At 46.4% G+C, this 19975-nt stretch overlaps 1 protein-coding gene across 2 annotated transcripts in view; it reads left to right on the forward strand.

The window, feature by feature from the left end:
- Positions 1-19975, forward strand: part of PLCB2 (phospholipase C beta 2) — a 203852-nt gene that overhangs the window by 155792 nt on the left and 28085 nt on the right. For both annotated transcript variants that reach the window (XM_075330434.1, XM_075330435.1), the window contains exons 12-17: positions 223-305; positions 1621-1705; positions 5028-5148; positions 5296-5393; positions 7888-7984; positions 8122-8206. In XM_075330434.1, coding sequence (XP_075186549.1) covers positions 223-305; positions 1621-1705; positions 5028-5148; positions 5296-5393; positions 7888-7984; positions 8122-8206 — 569 coding nt within the window. The remainder of the gene's footprint in view (positions 1-222; positions 306-1620; positions 1706-5027; positions 5149-5295; positions 5394-7887; positions 7985-8121; positions 8207-19975) is intronic.

The following is a 19975-nucleotide window of genomic DNA, read 5'->3' on the forward strand; positions in this document are numbered from 1 at the left end:
TAAATCCAATAAAGACATATGTGTTGTTCTCCCTCCATAATGTACTAATGTCACCTATCCTGGCCCCTTCCTGGTAGAATGTTCTCCAGCCGGGGCGCTTTCCTGTAATAATGTCCCCATCCAGTAACCAGAGCTGTAATAAAAAAATGGATAGAGCTTTTGTAAAAACGCTATCTACACAACACTCTAGCCCATTGCTGACTATTACGTTCCTGTCTTCAGGATGTCATTGAAGCTATTGCAGAATCAGCATTCAAAACGTCTCCTTATCCAGTGGTCTTGTCATTTGAAAACCATGTGGACTCGTAAGTATTTCTCTTTACCGTCATTATTAGAGGTAATTTTTGCAACTACTAAATTCATGACTTGTCAGTCAGACAGACCATTAAAGGGAATCTGTCAGGAGGTTTTTGTCATATAAGTTGAGGACAGTATGCTGCAGGGGTTAAAAAGATGCTGTGCTTCTCGTATCTGCCTGTGAGCTATTGTTTACTTAAAGATCTCCTTGCCTACATTATGTTACTGTCAGATGAGGTAGCAAAAACGTGCTGACAGATTCCCTTTAATATCAGATGCATATACTGTAATACAAAATTATAGTTGGCAGCAAAGGTGTAGCGCTGGTGTCCCTGAACAGCTGTTTCTGCGCAGCAAGGACGCAGACTCACTCTCCGACTGCATTGCTCTCCCTTGCTTCTCCGCGGCCCTTCACGTAGGTCTCTCCTGCCTCCTGCTCCTGGGGCCCCGGGAGCCCGCTTAAGGTGTGTGTTCACGCTTGTGCTCTTAAAGGGCCAGCACACCTATTTCCAGGTAGTAGGCACCTAAGGCATCCTCCCATTAGGGGAGGTGCATGAGCAACATGGTCAGTTAGTCAGCTAATGCACATCTAGCTAGTTAGTTGTTAGGTCCCGTTTGTCCACTACCTGCCATCTACCCGTCAATGTCTGCCATGCCATCTGTAGGTGCCCTCATCTGTCGCCCTGTTTGTACCAGCTGTCTAACATGCACCTGTTAGCACTAGAGACTCTGTCTGTGAGTATCTAAGCCCGCTCCTGCCCTGGGCATCAGCTGCCACAGTCCCAGACACTGCCCTGGGAGTGGCACCTGGCGTCTACCCGGTAGTTGCTTAGTCAAGTCTCGGGTTTCCCCTGTGGTCCAGTGGCATGCGTTACAAAAAGGGATGTTTACATAGTGCCCCCAGTCCTGCCCAAGAGGTCCTGGACTCAACAGGAAACATTTTTGGGTGGGGTTTATGCCTCCCACAGAGCAGCAATATGTGATATATACCGCTATATATAATTTTGAGTAGGTGCAGGGAGCCTCACATTTCCACCCTTTGGTCTTTTAATGCTGTGGATATTTTTTGCACCATGTGCAAAAGGTATCTTAAAATCTAATTTACAATAGGATGCTATAAAATTGATGTATTATCTCTATAAGGACATATTAGTTGAATTTCTGAATATTTTTAATAAATTCACACTATTAAAAAACGGGCATTAATCCATTTTTAAATAATGCAGTTTTGTATAGAAGAATAGAAGAGGAGCAGTGAACAAGTCACTTTGATATTGTCCTTATGTTGGAATTTAAATTAATATTTGAGCTTTTATTTTGCAGTGCCAAGCAACAGGCAAAAATGGCTGAGTACTGCAGAACAATATTTGGAGACACGTTACTCACTGATATTTTGGAAAAGTTTCCAGTAAGTACCAAACTTTTCTGATTAACTGTGGTCATTCAACATATGGTTCACTTCAATTATTTGTCAGGTTCTGTAAATGTAATTGCCTCCATCGCACTTTGGCATACTCACTTTATACAACTGACTGCATTATCTATCATTACAATGCATCAAGTCCTAGTGTCCCAAGTTATAAGTGTATTGCAAGTACCGGAAGGAGGTCTCATTTCATTATTTATTATAGAACCCTTTAACTTCTTTATATACACTACTTCCTGATGAAAGTTTGAGCTGTTCTCTTTTGTATGCTGTTGTACTGCAGAATAGGGCTCTATATACAGGGGCTGACATGAGTTGAGTACTGCAGGATGGGGCTGTATATAGAGGGGCTGAGCGGAGTGATGTACTGTACATTGGGGCTGTACACAGAGAGAGGAATGATATACTGCAGGTTGGGTCTGTATATAGAGTTCCTGAGAGGAGTGATATACTGCAGTTTATGGCTATACACTGTGTGCAGAATTATTAGGCAAATGAGTATTGTGATCCCATGATACTTTTTATACATGTCATCCTACTCCAAGCTGTATAGGCTGAGAGCCAACTACCAATTAAGTAAATCAGGTGATGTGCCTCTCTATAATGAGGAGGGGTGCGGTGTAATGACATCACCACCCTATATAAGGTGTGCTTAATTATTAGGCAACTTCCTTTCCTTTGGCAAAATGGGTCAGAAGAGAGACTTGACGGGCTCTGAAAAGCCCACAATTGTGCGATGTCTTGCAGAGGGATGCGGCAGTCTTGAAATTGCCAAACTGTTGAAGCGTGATCACCGAACAATCAAGCGTTTCATGGCAAATAGCCAACAGGGTCGCAAGAAGCGTGTTGGGCAAAAAAGGCACAAAATAACTGCCCATGAATTGAGGAAAATCAAGCGTGAAGCTGCCAAGATGCCATTTGCCACCAGTTTGGCCATATTTCAGAGCTGCAATGTTACTGGAGTATCAAAAAGCACAAGGTGTGCCGTACTCAGGGACATGGCCAAGGTAAGGAAGGCTGAAAACCACCACCTCTGAACAAGAAACATAAGATAAAGTGTCAAGACTGGGCCAAGAAATATCTGAAGTCTGATTTTTCAAAGGTTTTATGGACTGATGAAATGAGAGTGACTCTTGATGGCCAGATGGATGGGCCAGAGGCTGGATCAGTAAAGGGCAGAGAGCTCCACTCCGACTCAGACGCCAGCAAGGTGGAGGTGGGGACTGGTATGGGCTGGGATCATCAAAGATCAACTTGTAGGACCTTTTCAGGTTGAGGATGGAGTGAAGCTCAACTCCCAGACCTACTGCCAGTTTCTGGAAGATAGCTTCTTCAAGCAGTGGTACAGAAAGAAGTCAGTATCGTTCAAGAAAAACATGATTTTCATGCAGGACAATGCTCCATCACATACATCCAACTACTCCACAGCGTGGCTGGCCAGTAAAGGTCTAAAAGATGAAAAAATAATGACATGGCCCCCTTGTTCACCTGAACTGAACCCCATAGAGAACCTGTGGTCCCTCATAAAATGTAAGCTATACAGGGAGGGAAACAGTACACCTCTCGGAGCAGTGTCTGGAGGCTGTGGTGGCTGCTGCACGCAATGTTGATGGTAAACAGATCAAGCAATGACAGAATATATGGACGGTCGCTGCTGAGTGTCATCAGGAAGAAAGGGGGCTATATTGGGCACTATTTTTTTTTGTTTTGTTTTTGCATGTCAGAAATGTTAATTTCTAAATTTTGTGCAGTTATATTGGTTTACCTGGTGAAAATAAACAAGTCACATGGGAATATATTGGGTTTTTATAAACTTGCCTAATAATTCTGCACAGTAATAGTCACCTGCACAAACAGATATCCTCCTAAGATAGCCAAATCTAAAAAAAAAAAAAAAAAAACCCCACTCCAACTTCTAAAAATATTAAGCTTTGATATTTATGAGTCTTTTGGGTTGATTGAGAACATAGTTGTTGATCAATAATAAAAAAAATCTCTAAAATACAACTTGCCTAATAATTCTCCACGTGGTGTATAGTGGGGCTGAGGGGAGTGATGAACTGCAGGTTGGGGATGTATATAGAGGGATTGAAGGGAGTGATGTAATGTAAGTCGGGGCTGCATATAAAAAGGTTGTGGGGAGTGATGTACTGCAAGAGGGGCTGAGAGGAGTGATGTACTGTAGGTTTGGGCTATATACAGAGAAATTATGTATGAGAGGAATGATGTACTGCACATTGGGACTATATATAGAGGCACTGAGGGTAGAGATGTACTGCAGAAGGGGTTGTAGAGGGTCAAGACGAGTAATGTACTTCAGGATAGGGCTGTATTTAGAGTGGTTGAGAGGAGTGATGTACTGCAGTTTGGAGCTCTATATTAAGGGACTGAGAGGAGTGATGTACTGCAGTTTGGAGCTCTATATTAAGGGACTTAGAGGAGTGATGTACTGCAGTTTGGAGCTCTATATTAAGGGACTGAGAGGAGTGATGTACTGCAGTTTGGAGCTCTATATTAAGGGACTGAGAGGAGAGATGTACTGCAGTTTGGAGCTCTATATTAAGGGACTGAGAGGAGAGATGTACTGCAGTTTGGAGCTCTATATTAAGGGACTGAGAGGAGTGATGTACTGCAGTTTGGAGCTCTATATTAAGGGACTGAGAGGAGAGATGTACTGAAGTTTGGAGCTCTATATTAAGGGACTGAGAGGAGAGATGTACTGCAGTTTGGAGCTCTATATTAAGGGACTGAGAGGAGAGATGTACTGCAGTTTGGAGCTCTATATTAAGGGACTGAGAGGAGAGATGTACTGCAGTTTGGAGCTCTATATTAAGGGACTGAGAGGAGAGATGTACTGCAGTTTGGAGCTCTATATTAAGGGACTGAGAGGAGAGATGTACTGCAGTTTGGAGCTCTATATTAAGGGACTGAGAGGAGAGATGTACTGCAGGATGGGGCTGTTTGTAGAAGTGGCTGAAAGGAGTGATGCAGCCCATTTTACTTTGCCTCCTCCCCTCTCACAGTCATACTCAAGCAGAGAAAGAGAAGCTACCGCTGCAACGTCTACCTCCCCCAACGCACCCCATCACCATCTTCAGTTTACTATGTTACTGCAGAACATTTTTTAAGGACTTTGTATATTACTGAAGAGATTTCAGGAAGGGAAATGACCTCTGAGAAGCTGGAATATGAGGAAGATTTTTTGCATGTACAAATAATATCGTATATGCAAAAAACAAAATAGCTGTAATAATAATAAAAGCCATTAGATTTCTAAATGCCTTTATTTTTGTGTTTTCGTTAGCTGAAACCTGGATGTCCAGTACCAAGCCCCAATGATTTGCAAGGCAAAATCCTGATAAAGAATAAGAAGAACCAGGCCTTCTCATCTGCCGAGAAGAAAACCCAAGCCAATGACCCAACAGGTACAGATCCATGAAAATTCAGGTATATACGATTTTGGACGCAGCACTCCACAGTCGTATTACCATGGCTTTGTAACACACAAATCTTTTTTAAGCATATACAACTTAAACATCATTATCAGTAGAGTATATGAATATCTTTCTTAGATAATCAAGCTGACGAGGATACAGAGAAAGACGGAGAAAGTGACGAGGTTGTCGAAACTATGGATGAAGAACAAATGAAGCAGATGCAGTCAGATGAGGTAGGATTTAGGCTGGTTTCACCCATCTGACAGTCATGTCTGGCCTCCTGACCTGAACTTAACAGACTCATAGGTATATATACCAAGAGCAAAATTAGAGAACACACAATTTCCTAAATGTTGCAGAATCTGGCGGTTATTGTGTTTTCCTATGTGATTATATCCTAACATGAGGAAACTCGCAGTATTATAAGCTTATTTCATAATTTTTTTTTTTCAAATGCAAATAATAAAATGTAAATGATAACACTATTGTTATCGCAAAACCAGTCCAACTTGGACTTTTTCCACAGTTTAAACATCTCTTTCTCGTCTTCTACAGGTTCTCATAATCTGACATATGGTAGGCTAATTCCTTTCCACAGTTTGGAATCATTTCTTTACTTTTATAATACAGAGTCTACTTTAGCAAGTCAAATTTATATATGAGATAGCCAAGATGATTGTCTATAAAATGAAGGTCATCTCACGATTAAAGCTGTAGTGGATAGGGAGATATGGAGCCTGAAAGTTCAAATCATTGTTACCCTTTCGCTCATTAGTGTTTCTCAGTATATAAGGCTGGTAATCACTTATTAGCCCCACCCACTGGACTCCTAAATCCTCATTAATCAGGTATTTGAAATACTAAATTACGAGTTATGCTGAATATTTTCCCACACACTATATATCCATCTGTTCAGCCTCTCCAGCTGCCTGAATATCAGACACCACGGTCAGATTCCATGTAAGAGTATCAAGTCTTTAGGGAAACTGTGGTCAGTTCTAATAGTAGTTACGGGAAATAGCAGGACTAAGTTTGGTTCCATTCACATCACATTTTTGTTTCACACTGGAAGAGCTCTCATCGTAGACCAAATGAGAGTTTTCGTCTGGCTGTTATGTCAACATACCTCAAAAAATATATGGCATGGCAAGTTACACTACTCCATCCTGCATAGTTTTACGAAACACATACTGTCATGACGTCCGTCACGTGTTTCCATAGAACATACCATATGTGTCATAAGCTTTTCATGATGTATGTGTCATGCTTCTGATCCGTGGTGTTCTGCTCTCCAGTAGAGCCTGTTTTCTGTTTTGTATTTTGCGCCGGTGGATGGGTGGTTTCCAGTCCTCGGTTCTTGCACTGGTGTTGGGAGGGACCTCTCTCCAGACGCCTCATTCTGGGTGATTGCTCTGCTTCATTAGGAAGCATCCTCACCCGGAACACCGGCTGTCATAGTTCCTGCCTCCAGTAAGTGCTTTGGCTTCTGTTTGTGGTTTGATATGGTCCTCCTACCCTGCACCTGTTGTTTTCCCTCTCCTCCTGTGTCTCTGACTCTGTCATTGTTCCTTGGCTCCTGACCTCCGGCTTATACTCCGACCTCGGCTCTGCTTTTCCCCAGTGTACTTTACGTGACTTCCTGGCTTTTGACCTCCAGCTTGAACCTCGGTTCCGCTCCCCCCATGTACCTTATGTGACTTTCTGGCCTCTGACCTCCGGCTTGTGCTCTGACCTCTGCTTTGTACTTCATACCTGTGTTCCATACGTGACCTCCTGGCTCCTGACCTCTGGTTTGTTGGACTTCCCTGTCACTAAGTGCTTCTGGTGACACCTAGTGGTAGTTTGTCAAATTATGTATAAAACTGATGCAACTATAATGCATGGGTGACAGATACCTAACTGACCTGATGAAGAAAACAACAAGATTTCGAAACGCGTCGTTTTATCAAGTATCTTAAGAATAAGCCACTTGTTACTTGTTTATGTCACGCGACATTGTCCATCCATTGTTGCCACTACTGGGCGTCTGTCAAAGCCTTATCTAATGTAGATCTCTTGAGCTCACAAATCTAGATATGAACAAACATTACAAACAATTGTTAAAAGAATTTTGGCTCAATTACCCCTTGAAACGTAATAACATCGTCCCTTAAAACAATTTTGCCATAGTTTCTTTGAGGATGTGCCAGACTTTGCAAACATATATTCTCATTAGCACTGTTAACTTAAAGGGTTATTCCCCTTTCCACATATGGATATTGTCTGATAAGGTTTGGATTCCTGCTTATTCAATTCTACAGCTGTGTTTGAGATAGAATTTTTTCTTTTGTTTACAGCTGGTTGCCTTGGAGAACGATAATCAGTGCTAAACAGAATACAATGTGCAGTGCTTACAAGCACTATTGAGCTTGTAAGCAGTGTCTTGAAGGTGTCTGGGATGGCTGCAGCGTGATGTTACCTCCTAATTCCGCCAGCTTCAGCACAGGGCTTACAAACAAGATTTTCAACAGTGGTCGGTCTCCTAGGCAACGAGCTGTAAACAGACGAAAAGAAAAGTGATATCTCAAGAATGGCTGCAAATTTGAATAAGCAATAAATCACAAAGAGGCTTGTTTTTACAAGCTCTATCCGACAGTATCTAGGAAGATGGGAGTTCTAACATTACTTATTTGATCGGTAGATCTGGTTAAATAAATAACCCAACTTTTACTCTTCCCATTTGTACAGGGTACTGCTGGACAGGAGGCCATGTCTTATGAGGAGATGTCAAGTTTAGTCAACTACGTCCAGCCTGTTAAATTTGAGTCTTTTGAACTTTCTGCACGTAAGAGAATATGTTTAAATCATAGTAGTAAAAAAAAAATAAAAATAATTGTGATAAATCAAATTTCACCAGGATAAGTTAATATCTAATATGTTGGAAAAAACATATTTAAAAGTTTATCTCACTCTTATCTACAGAAAAGAATCAAAGTTATGTCATTTCTTCGTTCGTGGAGACTAAAGCTTATGATCTGATGACCAAGTTCCCAGTGCAGTTTGTTGAGTATCCTTCATTCTGCTCCACTGCTGAGTCCAATATTGTAACTTCGGCGAAACTAAAGCATTATGTCTAGTGATGAGCGAGCATGCTTGTCACTACTCGGTACTCGCACGAGTATCGCTGTACTCGGGCTGCTCGGCGGGGACCGAGTAATCTCGCGATACTCGTGCTGTACTCGTGGTCTTCATTTCTGCATGTTGGCGCTCTTTTGAGAGCCAGCCCTCATGCAGGGATTGGCTGGCAGACCACTGCAATGCCACAGCCCTGTTAGTTGTGGAATTGCAGTGATTGGCCGGCCTGCACAGCGTGACCGAGCCTTTATATCGGCCGGCGCGCTGTGCTCTGCTCACAGCTATCCAGACAGTGAGTGCAGGGAGAGTGTCGCTGATTCAGGGAAAGCTTTGCGGCCCTTTATAGCTTTTTCAGTTGCAGGGCTGCAAACAGTGTGACCAAAAGTCCTCAGGACTATTCTAGTTGTATACAGGCAGGCAGGGTATAGCCAGGTCGGAGTACAGTAGCAGAGTCCTTCTCAGGACTATTGTTGCTATATACAGGCAGGGTATAGCCAGGTCTGAATACAGGCTAGTGACCAAAAGAGTCCTTGTCAGGACTATTGTACCAGTATACAGGCAGGCAGGCAGGCAGGGTAGTGGTGACCGTATACCAGCCTTCATCATATCTGGGGCTGGTGTACACAGTGTAAAACAGTCCAGATAGTGTCTGACTTGTCTGTAATTGTCGCTCCCCAAAAAAACCTGTTAGGTTATTATTGCGTCCGTGCTTGGTTTTTAAAACCGCACGTGTGTGCCTGTTGGTGGCAGCGTACAGGTGCACTTGTGTGCAATTTCCACACACTTTGATATAACGCACAAGTAGTGAATATACACGTCAGCAGTGCACAGCATTGCAAAATGCGCAAGGGCATTGGCAAGGAACAAGGAAGTGGACGTGATGGTGGTGCAGGCAGAGGCCGAGGTCGTGGGCAAGCTCTAATTTCGCCACAACAAAGGGCCACATCTAGTCGCTCGCACGTCCTGTCCCAAATTCTTGGGGACCGCAGCAGTACACCGCTCTTGAACCAAGACCAGTGTCAACAGGTTGTTAGTTGGATAGCAGATAATGCTTCCAGTCAGATTGGCACCACCACAAACACTCTGTCTTCCACACGGTCAAGTGTCAGTAGCCGTGATACTGCACCGCACATTTCTGAACCTGATCCTCCTTCCTACCACCAGGCTGAGTACACGTCCTCCTCGGACATTAATGATCCCACACTTGGACACTCGGAAGAGCTGTTCACGTTTCCATTCACACATTCTGGCCTCTCGCCAGCTCATATTGAAGTGGGTCATGAGGAGATCGTCTGTACAGATGGCCAAATATTTGAGCAGCCACGTTCTCACGAAGTTGGCAACGTGTCTCAACAAGTGGTGGACGATGATGAGACACAATTGTCAGCAAGTCAGGAGGAGGAGCAGGGTGCGGAAGAGGAAGACGACGTGGTGGATGATCCAGTAACTGACCCAACCTGGCAGGAGGATATGCAGAGCGAGGACAGCAGTGCACAGGGGGAGGGAGGCGTAGCATCACAACAGGCAGTAAGAAGCAGGGTGGTGGCCCCAGGCAGAAGTCAGGCAACCGTTCCCCGGAACAACACGACGACACAAGGTGCCTGTACAAATGTTAGGTCTTCCCGAGTCTTGCAGTTTTTTAAGTTGGATCCAGATGATTCAAAAAAGGCCATTTGCAACACCTGCCGTGCCAGCATCAGCAGGGGTACCAAAACTAGCAGCCTGACCACCACCAGCATGATCAGGCACATGTCAGCCAAGCACCCGACTTTGTGGGAAGTACAACAGAGTCGAGGAGCAGTGCTTGCTGATGTCACTGCTACGTCTTCGCTGGTTGTGCATGCGAGCCAATCCTCTGTCCATGCTGCCTGCGAACAAGCCTCCTCCACTCCTGCACCTGCAGTTGCCTACGCAGAAAGAACACCATCATCAAGCACGTCCTTGTCCCAGCGCAGCGTTCAGTTATCCATTCAGCAAACCTTTGAACGCAGGCGCAAATACACTGCCAACACCCCACATGCCACAGTTCTAAATGCTAACATTTCGCGACTGCTTGCGCTGGAAATGTTGCCTTTTAGGCTGGTGGAGACTGAAGCATTCCGTGACCTGATGGCGGCAGCTGTCCCACGTTACTCGGTCCCCAGCCGCCACTATTTCTCCCGGTGTGCCGTCCCCGCGTTGCATAACCACGTGTCACAAAACATCACACGTGCCCTGAACAACGCTGTTTCACCCAAGGTCCACCTAACCACAGACACGTGGACAAGTGCTTGTGGGCAAGGCCGCTACATCTCGTTGACGGCACACTGGGTTAATATTGTGGAAGCTGGGACCCAGTCTGAGCGAGGGACGGAACACGTCCTTCCCACACCAAGGTTTGCAGGCCCTACCTCAGTCAGTGTTTCACCCACACTCTACAGCTCCGGAATGTCATGCTCTTCAGCCTCCTCCTCCTCCTGCGCATCCTCATCCACTGTGCCCTCCACACCAGTCACAAGCTGGAAGCACTGCAGCACTGCCTCGGCGAAGCGGCAACAGGCTGTGCTGAAGCTAATCTGCATAGGTGACAAACCCCACAATGCAGAAGAGCTGTGGACAGCTCTGAAACAGCAGGCAGATCACTGGCTCACACCTCTGAACCTAAAGCCAGGAAAGGTCGTGTGTGACAATGGCCGGAACCTGGTGGCGGCTTTGAGGCGAGGCCAGCTGACACATGTTCCATGCGTGGCCCATGTGCTCAACCTCGTGGTTCAGCGGTTTCTAAAGTCATACCCAGAGCTGTCTGATCTGCTGGTAAAAGTTCGCCGCCTGTCTGCACATTTTCGAAAGTCACCTACTGCTTCAGCCGGCCTTGCCGGCTTTCAGCGCCGTTTGCATCTTCCGGCTCACAGACTGGTGTGTGATGTCCCCACGCGTTGGAATTCAACTCTGCACATGTTGGTCAGGATATGTGAGCAGAAGAGGGCAGTTGTTGAGTACCTGCATCACCTAAGCCGTCGGGAAATGGGTCAAACTCCACACATAACACCTGAGGAGTGGAGATGGATGTCAGACCTATGTACCATCCTCCAAAACTTTGAGGACTCCACCAAGATGGTGAGTGGTGATGACGCCATTATTAGCGTCACCATACCGCTACTCTGCCTTCTAAAACGGTCTCTGCTGAAAAACAAACATGATGCATTGCAGGCGGAGCGCGATGAGTTGCAGCAAGAAACAGTAGTGGGTGTGGGTGATAACACACAGCCCAGCCTCGTCTCATCACAACGTGCAGTGGAGGACTATGACGAGGAGGAGGATGAAGACATGGAGCAACTCTCCGGCCAAATTGAGGATATGACATGCACACCAGTCATATCCTCGGTTCAGCGTGGCTGGCCAGAGGACAGGGTAGATGAGGAGGAGGAGGAGGAGGAGGAGGAGGACAGCATGTTCAGTCATCTTGTTGGTCAGGCTACTGAAGTCCTGGCTGTTAAGAGTCTGGCGCACATGGCTGACTTTATGGTAAGCTGCCTGTCTCGTGACCCTCGCGTTAAGAACATCTTGGCCGACAATCATTACTGGTTGGTAACACTGTTAGACCCACGCTACAAGGAGAACTTTTTGTCTCTTATTCCCGTGGAGGAGAGGTCAACCAAAATGCAGCAGTTTCGGAAGGCCATACTCACGGAAGTAGGCAAAGCATTCCCCTCACAAAACGCTAGCGGCATAGGTCATGAATCAGTGGACAACCGAGGCGTACAGCCGAGAGAGGCACAAGTCCAATCCGCCAGAGGTAGGGGAACAGTCTTTAAGATGTGGGACAGTTTTCTCAGCCCCTCACGTACCACAGCCCCTGAGGTGCGGGGTAGTGCCACAAGAAATCCTAAGTTTGCCCAGATGCTGAAGGAGTACCTTGCAGATCGAACAACAGTACTCCGACATTCCTCTGTGCCTTATAATTATTGGGTATCCAAGCTGGACACGTGGCATGAATTGGCTCTCTACGCCTTGGAAGTCCTGGCCTGCCCTGCTGCTAGCGTTTTGTCAGAGCGTGTTTTTAGTGCCGCAGGTGGAATCATTACAGATAAACGCACCCGCCTGTCAACTGAAAATGCTGACAGGCTGACTCTGATCAAGATGAACAAGGGTTGGATTGGGCCAGACTTCACCACACCACCAGCAAATGAGAGCGGAATTTAAAGTTTGCCATGTACCTCCACTCACCCATGGGTACACACTTCTGGACTTTGGATAATCGCTGGACTCCTCCTCCTTCTCCTCATGCGCCACCATGATGATGACTGTTACAAATTGCAATACTTAGGCCTTTGTTTCAGGTATACCCCCAGTGGTAAATTTTTTCGCCCATTCTTTGCAGAATGGACATTACAACGACAGGAGACCCGCTCCTTTGCAATGGGAACAATGTTTTGAGGCCCTCATGCACGTCTCTACCCAGGGACAACGTGGAGCCTCCCAATTTTTGGCTGCCCTGCCTAAGGGCTATACTATAATACACCCACTTCCTTAAAATGGACACTTAATGTTTTGAGGCCCTCATGCACGTCTCTACCCAGGGACAACGTGGAGCCTCCCAATTTTTGGCTGCCCTGCCTAAGGGCTATACTATAATACACCCACTTCCTTAAAATGGACACTTAATGTTTTGAGGCCCTCATGCACGTCTCTACCCAGGGACAACGTGGAGCCTCCCAATTTTTGGCTGCCCTGCCTAAGGGCTATACTATAATACACCCACTTCCTTAAAATGGACACTTAATGTTTTGAGGCCCTCATGCACGTCTCTACCCAGGGACAACGTGGAGCCTCCCAATTTTTGGCTGCCCTGCCTAAGGGCTATACTATAATACACCCACTTCCTTAAAATGGACACTTAATGTTTTGAGGCCCTCATGCACGTCTCTACCCAGGGACAACGTGGAGCCTCCCAATTTTTGGCTGCCCTGCCCAAGGGCTATACTATAATACACCCACTTCCTTAAAATGGACACTTAATGTTTTGAGGCCCTCATGCACGTCTCTACCCAGGGACAATGTGGAGCCTCCCAATTTTTGGCTGCCCTGGCAAAGGGCTATACTGAAATAGACCCACTTCCTTACAATGGGCACTTCAGGTTTAAAGGCCCTCATGCACGTCTCTACCCAGGGACAACGTGGAGCCTCCCAATTTTTGGCTGCCCTGCCTAAGGGCTATACTACAATAGACCCACTTCCTTCCAATGGGCACTTCAGGTTTACAGGCCCTCATGCACGTCTGTATGCAGGGGCATTGGTGAACCTCACAATTTTGGACTGCCCTGGCAAAGGAAAATACTACAAAGACTCACTTCCTCAAAATGGGCACATTAGACTCAAGAGGCCTTCATGTACGTCTCTTCTCAGGGACATCGGAGTGCCACACAATGTTTTCACGTAAAATCTTTCATGTATTAATCTCAAAAAGTAACATACACCAGCTCTATCTCACTATTGGGTATGTGCCCTTAACATTTCCGCCATGAAAAATCATTTTGGGGTCATTTTGGAAGGTTTTCTGGTGAGTCCGTAAAAATGGCGTAAAACGCGGACAAAATTGTTCACAGCTGTGACTTTTCAGTGATAAATGCTTCAAGGGGTCTTCCCCATGCTGTTGCCATGTCATTTGAGCACTCTTCTGAGACTTTTGTGACATTTTTAGGGTTTCTCCATGCTGCCGGGGGGTCATTTCACAAAAATACTCGGGTCTCCCATAGGATAACATTGGGCTCGTTGCTCGGCCCGAGTACACGAGTATCTTGGGATGCTCGGTCCGAGCTTCGAGCACCCGAGCTTTTTAGTACTCGCTCATCACTAATTATGTCGTGATTCTGATGAGTGGTGCCCTGCTCTCCTGCAGAGCCTGTACTGGGCCTCATAGTTTCCTCCAGTGAATTCATTGCTCCCGGTCTAGTCCTGTGCGGTGTGTGAGGGGTCTGTTCTGTGAAGCCTCGCTTCGGGGTATGGCTTAGCTTTATCCGGGAGCCAGTCCACCCAGAACCAGTGATAGTTCCTGTTTAGCAGTGCACATTTCTGGTTCCCGTAAGTGACTGTCCTGATCTTGTCCCGCTTCCTAGTTCCTCATACCCCGTTCTGTCTCCTCCCCTACTCCGTCTCGACTCCCTGCCTCCCTAACCTTCGGATTGTTACTGACCCCCGGCTCCGCTCTCTCCCATGTACCTGACTTTGCCCTCTTGGCTACCAACCTCGGCTTGTATTCTGACCCCGGCTCCGCTCTCATCCTGGTACTTGACATGACTTCCTGGTTTGCTGACTCTCGGCTCGCCCACTGACTTTGGCCTCTCTTTTTCCCTGTGTTACTGACGTGATCTCCTGGCTCCTGACCCCTGGCTTGTTCGACTTCCCCATAGATCTCCTCCACTAGGGTATCTAGCAACTCCTAGTGGTCTAGCCTCTCATTAAACTTGGGTGCTCAGCATCACACAATAAATGTTTAACACTGTGTTCTGCTATCTGCAACAGTCCCATGTAGAATTAATGGAGTGGTGATTGAGCATTTGCATTGCCACTCCATTCTTACAAGGTCTAAAAGTTAATCACTTATTCTATGGATATGTGATAACTAAAATACCCTTTTAAAGCAGCACTCCAGCATAGTTTGACGATATAGAGCAGGGGTACCCTACCTATGGCTAGCAACTGTCTGCCAACTTGGTGTATTAGCACTAGGTCTAGCAAACAGTAATAAAGAGAAGGTCTCCAGATGGTGACTTTTCTGAGTGGCCCCACACAGAAGAGCAGATCTGAATGGGGGGTAGGGAAGGAACCCCTGAATATTGGTATACTGCCTCTGTGTGATTTTTGTGGAAAAGATTTGACTTTTTATACCGGTAATGGAAGTTCTAGGTGTCACTACTATAAAGACGGTGGGAACTGGATTGTGACTCACTACCCTCTCTCAGAGCTGAATGTGGATTATGACCCTCTCTGAGCTGAATGTGGATCATGACCTTCTTTCAGAACTGAATGAAGCTCGCAACCCTCTCTCAGAGCTGAATGTGGATCGTGACACTCTCTCAGAGCTGAATGTGGACCGTGACCCTCTCTCAGAGCTGAATGTGGATCAAGACCCTCTCTTAGAGCTGAATGTGGATCACGACCCTCTCTTAGAGCTGAATGTGGATCACGACCCTCTCTTAGAGCTGAATGTGGATCACGACCCTCTCTTTGTTACGGTTGCTGTGGCACTGGAGTCTATGTCCAGATTTCTTGCCACTGTACATGTGCAAGCGCTGGAGACTAAGTCCTATCTTGGAGCCATTGCACATGTGCGGGTGACATCATCGCTGACACGAGGTCACATGTCTCTGACACCTTCTATGCCGATTGGCCACTGGTCATGTGCTTGTGACACGTGGTCACATGTCTCTGACACCTTCTATGCCGATTGGTCGCTGGCCATGTGCTTGTGACGCTTTGCTCAGTGATAGGCCAGCGTGACGTCATTCCTGACGTTCTGGCAGCGGATTGGCTCTGGTGTCCTCCATCTTGGATGAGGCACAGAGTCTATATAAGACCCTGACGCACGCCGCACGGCGCTCAGTCCTCTTGGTTCATGCATGAGAGTAGACGCTCTGTGCACGTTCCTCTAGGCATCTCTCTGTCTATGCTAGGTGAGCGCTACCGGCAGGGTAGCGTTCTTATACCTTACAGCATTGGCTGCGGTCCGTATCCTTACCTCTTAGGGGAGTGGACATAGGCAGGTGCCTGAGGCACATGGTCTGGCTGGGCCTTGTGATTCTACTCGTAGGTGGACGTTGCCGCTAGGGTAACGTTCCTTATACTGCGTCTGGCAGTTGTTCGTATCCTCGCACACTAGGGGAGCGAACAGAGGTAGGAGCTTTGTGCGGCTTATGCTGCTGTCCATCTCTTTTGCAGCACTAGAAGAGCGGACCTAGGCAGGTGCCATATCTAGTGGTTCGTGTCCTCGCACACTAGTGGAGCGAACGCAGGTAGGAGCTTTGTGCGGCTTACGCTGCTGTCCGTTTCCTGGCACCACTAGAGGAACGGACCTAGGTAGGTGCCATTTCACACTCACTGCCTTTGTCTCTGTGATTATTAACAGATACCATTCCACACACCCTCCAAGTAAGGGAGGAATTGCCTTATTTACTAATTATATTCCTCTGTGAGTTTAACAGAGGTATTGCACTCTGCCATAGTCTGCAGCAGAGTCTTTGCACGGTGGACCCTGACTGTCTGTTACTCCTTTAGGTTTTATTATCAGACAGCCCCCCGTAACACTCTTAGAGCTGAGTGTGGATCGTGACCCTCTCTCAGAACTGAATGTGGCTCGCAACCCTCTCTCAGAGCTGAATGTGGATCGCAACCCTCTCTCAGAGCTGAATGTGGATTGAGACCCTTTCTCAGAACTGAATGTGGATCACGACCCTCTCTTAGAGCTGAATGTGGATCACAACCCTTTCTTAGAGCTGAATGTGGATCGTGAGCCTCTCTGAGCTGAATGTGGATCATGACCCTCTCTTAGAAATGAATGAAGCTCGTGACCCTCTCTCAGAGCTAAATGTGGATTGAGACCCTGTCTGAGCTGAATGTGGATCGGGACCCTCTCTCAGAACTGAATGTGACTCGCAACCCTCTCTCAGAGCGGAATGTGGATCGCAACCCTCTCGTAGAGCTGAATGTAGATTGAGACCCTCTCTCAGAGCTGTATGTGGATTGAGACCCTCTCTGAGCAGAATGTGGATTGCGACCCTCTCTCAGAGATGCATGTGGCTCTGAAAGTCAGAAAGGTTGAGGACCACTGGCCTAGAGTAATCTAGAACCTCTTGTGCTTATTCATGTGCTATTTCTGGGGTGTCTCGTGTTTATTCTTTGTTCCCCTTTTACATGGTTCTTCCAAAGCAAACTACATTTCCATTGATGCCTTTGGCTATGCAGAGAAAAAATGTCATCACTGCACTTGCTCTGATCTGAGTTCTAGCTATGGGCATCAATATAAATTGGTGTTATAGAATTACAGTGCCCTGACTTACACTACGGAGTCTCAGTATACCCTACGTGATGCAGCTTCAGCCTTCTGTTTGTAAGAACTGACATGGAGAATGCTATCTCAATCAGGAGGCAAGGAGGACAGGCAGAAGATGCATCTTAAACAATTAAACTGGAGACTCTGAATCTGAGTTTTTTGGATGAACCTTACATTTTTTTATTTGCTCGTGTGAACGTAGCCAAATGTCTTCTACTTATTATGCAGCTATGAATTGTGCTATATACATTCATATACATTTATTTACATGTTCATAAATATACGAACATTCCAGACCAGGACCCCTGGAGATTGTTGCAAATCACATGCCTGTGTATGTGTTCTGATCTTACTGGCCGTAATCGGAAATTCAGAAACTTCGGTGTTAGAGTGAAGACTATGCTAACATAATTTCACACAGGACTATGACCCAGAATGTGTAAAAGGTTTGGTTAAGACAGTTTTATAATCACTGTGTGCCTAAGGTGCAATGTTTAACCTTGTGGAGAGTGATATGCCTGTGTAAGGAGACTTATGGGGCATGCAGTGCTCCTCTGTGAAATTAAATATGCAAATAACCTCTTCATAATCCTAAAAGTGAGCCTTGCCACATGACTTAGGATAAGAAGCCAAACCAGAAACTTCATTTGTGTCATGATTCCTCTGTGCAGAGCATCTTGCACACTAGGAGATGCTCTGCTGTGTTTTCCTGGTTTACTGAGCTGGCAGGGTGATTGTTTGCTCAGGTGTTTTATCTTGCTGGTAATTGCTCTGATTCTTTACTGAGCATGCTCTTTCTGAACCTTGCCAGTCAAACATTCTGGTTCAGTTGTACTGTTGGCCTGTCTTTCTGCTAGAATTCTGACCTTTGTTTTCTGACCCCGGACTGTTTGACTCTTCTCTGCCCGCTCCTTGTTCCTCTCATGACCTCCTGGCTTTTACCTTGGACCGTTACCTGACCACGTCTCTGTTTACTCCCTATATCTACGACGTGCCTTCCCGGAATTCTGACCCTTGGATTGTTACCTCACTTCTCCTCTGTTTTCTCCCTGTATCCATACGTGTCCTCCTGTTACCAGACCCTGGCTTTCCTGACTACTCTACCGTCTGTACTACCCATAAGTAGTGACTTGCATTACAATTTGCAGACACGTGTTTCACGGTGTTACCCCTCCTCAGTGCAAAGCAGGAAATCTGCTAGATGAGAGGCCTTTGATGGTATCAGAGATCAAAGCCTCTTCTTACTGAAGAGGTCATTTGCATATTTAATAACGTAAATGAGTATTGCATGGCCTATAAGTCTCCTTACACTGGCCTGTCACTCTCCCCAATGAGAAATATAGACACCCAGTCAGAGGCCTCTCATCTAGGCAAATCAGATCAGTTGATTTGCACTGAGGAGGGGCAATACCTTGAAACACTTGGCTGCAAATTAAGTTTCTGGTTTGTCTTCTTATCTTAGGTCATGTAGAAAAGCTCTTTGAATGGTTGATATTGACTCTTTTAAGGCCCCTTTACACACTGAGACTTTCCAGTGATCCCACCAGCGATCTCGTCCTGGCCGGGATTGCTGGAAAGTCTCTAACAGTTGCTGGTGAGCTGTCAAACAGGCAGATCTGGCCAACGACGCAGCAGCGATATGGACCTGCAGAACGACCTCGCTGGAAAGGGAACGCTAGCACGCCTATGGGCTGGGTCGCTAACGATGTCATTATAACGGTGTCAAACACACCGATACATGCTGTGCAGCGGGAAACAAAGGACCAAAGAATGGTCCTGAACGACTTGTAGTGATCAGCGACCTCACAGCGGGGGCCAGGTCGCTGATGCGTGTCACACACTGCAATATCGCTGGGGAGGTCGCTATTACGTCACAAAACCGGTGACGTTACAGCGATATCGCTAGCGATGTTGCAGTGTGTAAAGGGGCCTTTAGGATTGTTACATCCAATTGACTAGGTGTCAAAGATCAAATCCTCTTCCTTCTGAAGAGGCTATTTGCATTCAATCATTGTATGGATTTATGTACTATACCACTGTTCTCTTATATAATGCAGAAATTATATCTTCAGCAGTATGGGAAATACACTGAGGTACAAGGAGAGTGAAGACTGGGCTCGTCGAACTGAAAGTAGGGATTTAATAGGTGATGTCATCCTGCAATTCAGAGGACATCACAGACTCATGGACTGAGACTTTGGTGCAATAAAACAAGTTAAGGGGTCTTTACACACTACGACATCGCTAATGCAAACTCCTTGGGGTCACAGAATTGGTGACGCACATCCGGCCACATTAGCGATGCCGTTGCGTGTGACACCTATGAGCGATTTTGCATCGTCGCAAAAACATGCAAAATCGCTCATCGGTGACATGGGGGTCCATTCTCAAAAATCATTACTGCAGCAGTAACTAAGTTGTTCGTCGTTCCTGCGGCAGCACACATCGCTCCGTGTGACGCCGCAGGAGCGAGGAACGTCTCCTTACCTGCCTCCCGGCCGCTATGCGGAAGGAAGGAGGTGGGCGGGATGTTACGTCCCGCTCATCTCCGCCCCTCCGCTTCTATTGGGCGGCGGTTCAGTGACGCAGCTGTGACGTCACTGTGACGCTGAACGAACCGCCCCCTTAGAAAGGAGGCGGTTTGCCGGTCACAGCGATGTTGCCGGACAGGTA

This window comes from Anomaloglossus baeobatrachus, chromosome 12, assembly GCF_048569485.1.
Source record: "Anomaloglossus baeobatrachus isolate aAnoBae1 chromosome 12, aAnoBae1.hap1, whole genome shotgun sequence".
Classification (NCBI taxonomy): domain Eukaryota; kingdom Metazoa; phylum Chordata; class Amphibia; order Anura; family Aromobatidae; genus Anomaloglossus; species Anomaloglossus baeobatrachus.